The sequence below is a fragment of the Chiloscyllium plagiosum genome, unplaced genomic scaffold, assembly GCF_037043375.1.
Source record: "Chiloscyllium plagiosum isolate Xiang-an unplaced genomic scaffold, Cpla_swu_hap1 HiC_scaffold_37, whole genome shotgun sequence".
Classification (NCBI taxonomy): Eukaryota; Metazoa; Chordata; class Chondrichthyes; order Orectolobiformes; family Hemiscylliidae; genus Chiloscyllium; species Chiloscyllium plagiosum.
This window is the reverse complement of record NW_028270175.1, coordinates 24421026-24431313: the sequence shown is the minus strand read 5'-3', so window position 1 is coordinate 24431313 and position 10288 is coordinate 24421026. Positions and strand designations below refer to the sequence as shown.

General features: G+C 46.4%; 1 protein-coding gene across 2 annotated transcripts; it reads left to right on the top strand.

Annotated features, from left to right (window-relative positions):
- Positions 1-1869: 1869 nt before the first annotated feature.
- Positions 1870-7399, top strand: fndc10 (fibronectin type III domain containing 10). 2 transcript variants are annotated; one of them, XR_015753461.1, is made up of 2 exons: positions 1870-4238; positions 6167-7399. XR_015753461.1 is itself a non-coding variant. In XM_043675440.2 (1 exon), the coding sequence occupies exon 1, from the start codon at positions 2886-2888 to the stop codon at positions 3663-3665; it is 780 nt and encodes a 259-aa protein (XP_043531375.2). In that variant the 5' UTR covers positions 1870-2885; the 3' UTR covers positions 3666-4278. The 2 variants fall into 2 exon arrangements, 1 of the variants encoding a protein (XP_043531375.2); XM_043675440.2 differs by lacking the exon at positions 6167-7399 and having other exon boundaries at positions 1870-4278.
- Positions 7400-10288: the final 2889 nt, after the last annotated feature.

The following is a 10288-nucleotide window of genomic DNA, read 5'->3' as shown; positions in this document are numbered from 1 at the left end:
AGGGAAAAAAAAGACCTGCATAACATCCATTCTTGTCTCCCTCTGGCAAAATTTAAACTCATGTCCCATGCTTCTCCTCAGACTGCAGGGAAACAGACCATTCGGTCCAACTTGTCCATGTTGAACAGATATTCTACATTAATCTAGTCCCATTTGCCATCTTTTGGCCCATATCCCTCTAAATCCTTCCTGTTCATGTACCTATTCAGGTTAAATGTTGTAACTGTACCCACCTCCACCACCTCCTCTGGCAGCTCATTTCATTCCATTCCATACACACACCATCCTTTGTGTGAAAAATATGCCCCGTATGTCCCTTTCCAATCTTTCCCCACTCACCTTAATGTCCCCTTGTTTTGGACTCCCCTCCCCTGGGGAAAAGACCTTGGTTATCCATGCCTGTCTTGATTTTATAAACCCCGAGAAGGTCAGCCCTCAGCCTCTGATGCTCCAGTGAAAATAGTCTCTGTTTTTAGAGATCACTATTACATCATCTTTAAATTTACACTTCTCTACACAAATAATAGGTTATTGAGAATATCTGAGCAACTGTAGTTCTGAAAGCCAGGAATCATTTTCACTGCTCTTCTATGGTTATTTTCAAAGCCAATATATCACTCATCACGATATCAACTAACCGTACATTAAGGTCTACATTAAGGTCTAGCCAACAGTCTGAATGCTTCTGTGTTTGTAGACAAAGATTTGTAAGATTGCATGTTCCCATGTTTGTATAAGTCACTCTCTCTCTCTGTGAATACATATTTCTGTGCAGATATGTGTAAGGTTCAGGAATGAGTGCAACTCTAACAACCCTGAAGCAGCTTCAACACACCAATCCAGGGCAGAGCAATCCACCTGATAGGAATCCCATGCAGCACCTTAAACGTTTACAGACTCCAGCACCAGTGCACATTTGCAGCAGTGTGTCTCAGCCAGAAGAATCACATCTGATGTACCAAGGCTTATTCAACAACAGCTCCCAAACCACTGACCTCTATTATCTGGAAGGACAAGGGTAAAAGGGCCCTGGGAATTCTAAGTAACTGCCCAAGTCAAACACAATCCACATTTAGAAATAGACGACTTTATTGTTGCTGGGTCAAACTCCCGGAACCCCCAATCTAACAGTACTGTACCCTCATCAATGTTCAAACAGCCAGTTCACCTCCACTTTCTCAAGGAGAATTCAGGATGAGTAACGAATATAGGCCCTGCCAGCAAGCCTACACTGTTCAAAGAATGAAAAGTACAAATGTGCCGAGGTAAGTGTGTGTATTTATATTATCTTTATAGGTGTATCTCTCTGTGGGTGCCTCACTTTTTATGTGTTTGTCTGTGTGACAGATGGGAAAATGTAGTTTAGTGACGTCAGTAGTATTGAAAGAGAGGGCTAATTATTCCTCAAATGAGTTTTTACGACTGAATGGGTTTTTATTTGTAAAACAGCTATAGCTTGACATTTATCCTCTTTCAATTGTACGTGGTTTGGGATCTACTCAGGAATTATTTTGTCCTCATCTCTTTCCGAGCACTATTTGAGCTTTCGCTGAATAGGGAAGATCATCAGGACACCCAATTACTTTGAGTTATAACAATTATGTGGACATCTGGTAATGTTAACGTCAGGCTCAGATGTGATGAGCTCTATGATAAAGTAATCTATCAACACTTTCTAGACTCGAACTTGAACTATGGCCATTTGGGCAAAGTACTGGAGGGTGTGAACGAAAGGACAGCGGGAAGCCAGACCCTTCGCAAAAGGAGGAAAACAAAATCGTCAGAAGCACTGGTTCAGAGTGACACTGGCACCGACTGCTACAGGGGAATTGGATGCTGCACTGATACAGAGAGGTGCATTCGGAAAGGGTAGACCAATGAGGATTAGTTGGCAGAGTGGGACTGGGTGAAATAGAGATATCGTTTGATGAGATTGAGTGTTCTGATGGAAAACTGGAACTAGGTGGTTTGAGCTGGAGTGGCACTGTGCAATACAGTGGCTGCTGGGTACATGGAACTGAAAAGGATACAGTGAACGCAGGCTATTCGGCCCAACAAATCCATGCTAGTGTTTACGTTCCACTTGAGCTTCGTCCCATATTTCTCCATCGAAATCGATAATCGCTCACTTGGACCTGGGTTTTGCAGCAAGTGTGAGGGGCACTGGGACTGGGTATTGCAGGGGAAGGGGCGGAGCTGTGGAAGTCACCTCTCCAAGGTTCGACCCAATTCAGACGCTAATCTCCTGAAACTAAAAAGAAGGCATGGCAACAGAAGCGCCCTTGGTCTTTAAACCGTGAGCACGCTGTCTGTTGGGACTGAGTCTTTGGAAAGGGCAGGACTCCGTGAGTTTTTTTGGGCCGTTTGCCTCGCTTCGCTGCTTGGACACGGCGTGTGGCTGCAACGATCCCTGTACTTCAGGAATTCGGTTTAAGAAAGGAACATCCAGCCAAGACACGACGCTGGGAGCTGTGTGTGAGTGAGGAGAGTGGGTGTGGGGCCTGTGTACCTGACCGTGGAGGGGAGGGGAGGGGAGCTCCCAGTTATGAGGGGAGTTTGAGTCCAGTGTGTGTCTGTTTCCTCATCCCAAGGACATCAGGTGGACTGAAAGTCAAGGCAGTGACATCACAGAGAGGCTGGCTGCACTCACTCTCTCAGGCGAGCGGCAGCTACAAGGAGAAAGCAGCAGCTTCAGAGGGAGAGGGAGAGGGAGACACAGAGACCCCCTCCCCCTCATACAAACACACACACACACACACACAGGGAGAGAGGAGGCGCTGGCGGAACCCCTAGGCTGGAGGATGTGAGTGAGACAGAGAGAGAGAGAGAGCGGAGGCTCGGTGCCTTTCCTCGCCCCCTTTACCCCCAGGGCTCCGGGAGGCAGGATGCTGCTCCTGCTGCTGCCGCCGCTGCTGCTGCTTCTATGCTGGGGCGAACCCCGGCTCCAGGACGGGGACGCGCTGGTCGGCAGCTCCTGGAACACCAGCCGACCCGGGCTGCTCAGAGCGCGGGCAGGAGCAGCAGGGGAGACCGGGGCGCCGAACAACAGCGAGCCGGAGCCGCAGGAGGAGACGGGCAGCGGCCTGGAAGACAGCACTTGTGCCTATAAGGTGCTGCTGAACGGGAGAGGAGGAGGAGGAGGAGGGGGCAGGATCTGCTTCAGGAGCACGGACAGCGGGTTCCGCTGCGGCCCGGGGAGCTGCCGGGTGTACCGCTCGGGCCCCTGGCTGGTGGCGAACGTACTGGCGAACAGCAGCGTCTTCCTGCAGTGGCGGCCGCGGAGCCTGCGCCACCTTCGGGGCTTCCAGCTGAACTGCAGCTGGAGCGGCCTCTACACCCAGTTCCAGTGCGACAGCGTGCAGCTCGGGGTCGCCTGCCGCGACTACCTGCTCAGCAGCGTCCACGACAGCGTGGAGTACCGCATCTGCCTGCACACCCTGTACAGCGGCGGCGGCCGGAGGGACGAGGAGTGCCTGCAGTTCCGCGCCGAGCCCGCCGGCATGCAGGACATTGTCATCGCCATGACCGCTGTCGGGGGCTCCATCTGCGTGATGCTGGTGATCATCTGCCTGCTGGTGGCCTACATCACCGAGAATATCATGCACCCCGCCTTCGGCCGGCCTTCCGCCAAGCGGGCACGGGAGGAGCACCGGCTCGCCACCTAATAATTTACACACCTCGCCCGCATTTATAGACAGGAACAAACCAACCAAAAACAAAAAGAAAACCAAACTTTTTCAGGAGCAGCCATCAAAAGTAGCCAGGAGGGGGAGCAAAGAAGAGGAGAAAGTGCACCTGGAATCAGCCCTCTCTCTGCAGTTTGAGGAGGGACGGGGAGAAACACACACACACACACACAGTCTGCTGGCCCCCTGCCTTTCCCAGGAGGGATCTGTCTGCAACGTCTGGACTCCGGGGATGATGAAGGTCGACAGACACGGACAGACGGCTCTACTTTTGAGTTGGAATGAACACTGGGAGCAGCTGGAGTTCGCCCCTTGCTGTGTCCCACTTCAAAAGTGACTTCCTCCCCCTTTTCGGTGTCAAGGCGACCTTGGAAACGCTGACCGCCCGGAAGGAGCGGACTGCAATCGCTCTCTGACACGAAGAAGCACAACCGATAACACGAGAGACCGTTTATCTCCTGTTCGGATCAAATTCTGTTCGACTCGTGTGTTTTTTTTTTAAGATTTAAATTCTACTTCAGAGAACAGAATCTGTCCCATGTAAATATACAGGTACCGTTCGAGGGGAATAAAGTCCGAACATTGACTTGTATGCGCTTTGTACCCAGTATCCGGCTGTTTTCAAACTGAAGGGGTCTAGGTTTGACTATTTCTCGTGTTGCACAGCTGCAGTTGTATCGGATTGATGGGCTGGGAGGAGGACAAGGTGAGGCAGACCAGGATTCCGGCCGCACACATCCCGCAATCTGCGGGCGACAGGGAAGGGAGGACCTCGAGACTGACAAACAGGGAGAGGCACAGCGTACAGGCATCAGAGACACAGGCCAGGCACTCACTGAACAGATGATCAAAACCAACACTGGAAAGTTGCTTAGAGAAGGAGGGATAAAAAATGGGACCATAGCGGAAGAGAGAGAGAGCACATAAAACAATCCAGAACTCGCTGGAGAAACTCCAGCAGGGAAAGTAACATCAACTTTTCCCGTCCAGCTGATGGATGCAGCCAGACCCGCTGAGTTTCTCCAGCAATATCTGGTTTTGTTTGATTTACAGTATCCGCGCGTCTTAGTTTTGTTTGAAAGCAGAAGGAATCCACATCCCGAATACCGGGCGCTGAGTACATTTCGCTGAGCGCATTGACAGCGTGGGAAACAGTGTAAGGGAGCGAGCAGCGAGGGTCATAGAACAATACAGCGCAGAACAGTCAGAGAGTCAGGATAGCTTCTTTCTGCACGTTTACAAATCCCAACTTTCCCAGTCTCGGCGCGGAGACTCACACTGTTAGTGACAACCAGCAGAGTCTGACACTGGGGCTATGTTCCGGGAAAAGGGGTGGGGAGGGGAATGGACTATCGAGTCCATTCTTTTCGTATCCGGGAAATCTGAACGAAAATTTAATCTAATCCCGAGGAAACAACTGAACTCCGTCTTTAAAATACAAATCTCCAGTGGCTGTCGGGAGAGAGTGACAGCCCTGATTCAGAACAAGGATCCCGGAATTTCACTGAATTTCTTGCAGATTTAGTCACTTTTGATACACTGTTGGTGTAAATGTGGCGTATTCTCTGGTTTCCTGGCAAAGTGGGAGGAAGGTTGGACAGAGTTTCCCTTTTACACTGCGGGCAGAGTGAGCCGGTCACAAATGGGGAAAATAAACGAGAAATTAATCCTGGGATTGGCAGACGGTCGGAACGAGAGAAACCCGAGGTGATGGGCGAAAGCGCGAATGTGATCCTAATGATAGAGCTAGAGTCATCCAGCACGGAAACAGACATTTCGGCCCAACCAGTCCATGCTGACCATAATCCCAAACTAAACTATTGCCACCTGCCTGCTCCTGGCCCATATCCCTCCAAACCTTTCACGAACGTATCCAAATGTTTTTTTTAAACGTTGTAACTACCCGCACTCGTCACTTCCTCAGGAAGTTCATTCCACACACGAACCACCCTCTGTGTAAAAAGTTGACCCTCAAGTCTTTTTAAAATCTCTCTCCTATCATCTTAAAAATGTGTCCTCTAGTCTTGAAATCCCCCATCATAGGGAAACGACAGCTACCATTAACTCTATACCTCTCATTGTCTTATAAACTTCTATCAGGTCACCTCCGAATCTTCCGCGCTCCAGTGACAAAAGTCACAGCCTACCCATTCCTTATAGTTCAAACCTTCCATACCTGGCGGCATTCTGGTGAGTCTCATCTGAACCCTCTCCAGTTTGATACTATCCTTCTGGGACACCAGATCTGCACACAGTATTCCAGAACAGGCCTCCTGTTTTGCTGAGCGACACAATACCAAGATTTTCAAATAACAAAAACTGTACAGTGTTACTGCAAGCCAAGCGCCCATTCAGCCCATCGGTTCAGCCTATCCAGTCCCATTTTCCAGCTCGCAGCCCTGATTTCTGTGGCGATGTATTTCTAGATCCAGATTATGCCTTGACCTCCTAATTTGACAGTTTTTCTCTCTCTCTGTCAGTGCAGGAGAGGCTATGTGCGGAGATCTTTGGGGATCTGGTTCAATATCTGTTGCCAACACCATCAATCTCCCTCCACATTTGTTATATTGGAACTTTTAAACGGATAAAGTTCCCCGTTGTTGGAATCCCAGCATTAACTCTCAGCGGTGAAATGATTTTCAAAAATCATTCTAACTGAAATTATGTTTCTTTGAGACGATTTTGTCCCTGCGGAGACGGATAATAAAGTGTCATCCTTAAAATGACCGGTTTGTTAAAAGAGTGGCGTTCGTTAATATTTGACTATTGTGCGGTCTTTTTGTATAAGAATTGATATTTTATGATGCATGCAAAGCCGCGGTAGATTTGACTGCTTTCAGACTGACTGCCCCATGGGTTTAATCACTTCCCGAAGCCTAAAGTTTTAAATTCATGTGTTGTGTGAAACATTCGGAGCAGCGTTTAGCAACGAGGAGAGAGTCTTCTGTGGACAATGGGCGTTACCAATGCAACCGAATGCAAGTGTTGGTAAATGAGAAGACGAGGAAGTCCAATGGTCTGATTTGCAGAAGAATATGTGGCTGGTGGAGAAAGCGGGCGGTGTTGTCTCCAGGTAGACAACAAAGGATTTACCAAATGGACATAAAGAGGAAACTAACAGCAAACGAGATTCCATACGAAGAGATACCTATACACGTGACGGTGTCAATTAACTGATGGTGAAAAGTGATCTCAGGATTAATAGGAATGGGGCTCAAATGGCCAATCTCTGAGGGGCTGTAGTCAATGCAAGCATTAGAATACCGACTACAGAGTTCAACAGGAACACAAGCAGGAATCGCTGGCGAAACTCAGCAGGTCTGGCAGCATCTGAGGAGAAAGAAATAGTTAATTTTTGGAGTCCAGTTCTGAAGAAGGGTCACTGGACTCGAAACGTTAACTAGTTTCTCTCTCCACGGAGTCTGCTTGACCTGCTGTTTCTTTTATTGGTTTCAGATCTGCAGTTTATTTTATTACAGAGGTAATGGACCCATTGTAATGCAGTGGTACGGCCCTTAGCTCTGAGCCAGGAGACCCGGGTCCAGGTCCCACCTGTTCTAGGGGTATGTCATAATATCTCTGAACAGATTGATTAAAAAGACTCTCGAGCTAAACGGGAGAGTACACGTTCAAGTGATCCACACCAGACTGTGCTGAGCTCTGGTCAGCTTGCTCCTGGAGTTCCTGAGTCTGTTTCAGAGAGAGACATTTGGGGTGCGGGTGGTAGTTCACAGTGCAATCCCTTCAGCAGAATCCAAAAGCACTTAGACCGATATTTGGGAACAACAGTCCTGTTATGAAATTTCTGAGCTTGGTACCATTAAAAATCTGATTAAAATCTAACTCATAGAAGTCGGTAATGTTATAAGACAATAAGATATAGGAGCAGAATTGAGTCATTCAGCCCATCGACTCTTACACCTCCATTTGATCATGGCTGAAATGTTTCTCAACCCCATTCTCCTGCCTTCTTCCAGTGCCCCTTCATCCCCTTGACAGTCAAGAAACTATCAATCTCTACCTTAAATACACTCAAAGTCAGATGTCACACAACACCAGGTTAGAGTCCTGGTTTATTTGAAACCATCAGCATTCGGAACACTGCTCCTTCAACAGGTGACGTTTCCACCCCAGTCAAACACCGGCATCTCCACATCATTTAATACACTCAATGTCTTGGTCCCCACCGCCGTCTGTGGCAAATGAGTTCCACAGATTCACCAACTTCTCGCTAAAGAAATCCTTCCTCATCTCAGTTCTGAAGGGTCGTCTCTTTACTCTGAGCCTGTGCCCTTCAGTCCTACTCTCTCTGACTAATGAAAACATCTTCTCCAAGTCCACTCTATACAGGGGTCTCAGTATTCTGCAAGTTTCAATCAGATCCACCCTCATCCTTCTAAACACCATCAAATGCAAACCCAGAGTCCTCAACTGCTCCTCGTATGACAACCCCTTTGTCTCCAGGACCATTCTTGTAAACCTCCTCTGGACCCCCTCCAGTGCCAGCGCATCCTTCCTTAGATATGGGGCCTAAAACTGCTCACAATATTCCAAATGTGGTCTGACCAGAGCATTATGCAGCCTCAACAGTACATCTCTGCTCTTGTTTTCATGCTCCCTTAAAACAAATGCATATTGCATTTGGCTTCCTAACCGCAAACTGCAACTCTATGTTAACCTTAAGAAAATCCTGAATTAGGACTCCCAAGTCCCTTTTTTTTCAGATTTTTGAAACCTTTCCCCATTTTGAAAATAGTCTATGCCTCTATTCTTCCTACCAATATGCATAATTTCACACTTTTCCCACATTCACAGTATTCCATCTGCCACTTTCCCCACATTGTATTCCATCTGCCATTTCTTTGTTCACTCTCTTAGCCTATCCAAGCCCTTCTTCAGCCTTCCCATTTCCTCAACACTACCTACCCATCCAGCTATCTTTGTCTCATATAGTCACAGAGTCATAGAGATGTACAGCACCAAAACGGGCCTTTCGGTCCAACTCATCCATGCCGACCAGATATCCTAACCAAATCTAGTCCCATTTGCTAGAACTTGGCCCATATTCCTCTAAACCCTTCCTATTCAATTACTGATCCAGATGCCTTTTAAATCCTGTAATTGTCTCCAAACTTAGATAGTGGAGAAGTTGGGAACATTAGTGCTGTCTAGGACTGGGCTGTCTTTCATTTAATTCAGCCTCCTTGCTTTTTCTCCATCCTCTTTAGAATGAAGGGGTGCTTCCTCCCTTTCACTCTACCTCTCCCTCACTTTGGGGAGGGGGGGAATGCGGGGAAAGTCTGCATTGCCCTTAATGGACTTTACATGCAAACTAATCAATTGGAAAGCATGGGTGATTTATTAGTGATGGTTAATAGATGACAAAAAGTGTCATGGCTGATTTGAAGATGGGGTAAAGACATTCTGGATAGAGAAAAAAAATAGAATGAGGACTGAGATGAGGAGAAATTTCTTCATTCAAAAGGTGTGAATCATTGGATTCCCTATCTCCCATACAGCTTTAGATGCTCATCCTTTAAAATTATCAGGACAAAGATAGATACATTTTGGAAGGTAATCCTGGGAAATGACAGTACTGCAGCAAGGTGGAATCAAGATAAAAGATCAGCCATAATCTCACTGAATGATAGAGCAGCATGCAAAGGCTAAGTAAGTTAGTTCACTTTTATAATGAATTCTTCTTCCACTCATCTCTGGAAGGGCATTGATGTCTGAACAACTCACTGTGAAAAACAAATTTGCTAATCTACATTCTTTTTGTCATTTATGTCCTCGAGTTACTGACTCACCACCAAAAATTGCTTTTCCCTATCGACCATGACCAAATCCTTCATGATTTTGAGTACATCTATTAGATTTGCTCTTTCTCTTTTCTGATGCAGTCCTATTTTTTTTTCTCTTCTGTCTGCTGATTATGAAAGGGTCTCTCCCTAATGAACAACTTACTAAAAGGGACCCAGAAAGTAAAAAGGTTAAGAAAGACAGATCTGAAACAGTATTTCAAGGTAAATCATAACTGATAAACAAGAACACGTTCAAATTACAGAAATTTACATCAGAGAATCTTTCAGTAACCAATATGGTATTTCGATGAATGCCTGGATTGCACAATACCAGAAAAACATGAACTATTTTATAAATAATTGATGCAGTGATGAGAGTGAAGGGTCATTCCTGATGGGTGAACAAAAATGGGTAAAATTAATACCTCATGGGTTTTAGTGCAAGCAGATAAAAACAGGATAATGTTGTGATTTAATATGACATTAAAAAATATGTTAATAATTTGTAATATTATCTAAGATGAACAAAACTATGAGGAGGTAAGGTGCTGAACTCAGTTTAATCCCTGTAAATTTTTAATATTGTCCATCCATTGTTACAAAGTTTTTCACAAAATGTATCTACATCCTTTAAATCACAATTCACATTCCAAGAGAAAGTTCTGAACATTAGACTTAAGAGCAGGAGTAGGACATTTAGTTCTTCAAGCCTGCTCCACCATTCAATAAGAGAATGGTTGATGTCTCTATAGTTTCCATTTCACTTTCCTGTCTGAATACCATAACCCTTGACTCCCT

Excerpts from the sequence above, each read along its gene's own strand:
- fndc10 (XM_043675440.2), top strand. The coding sequence starts at position 2,886 with ATGCTGCTCCTGCTGCTGCCGCCGCTGCTGCTGCTTCTATGCTGGGGC.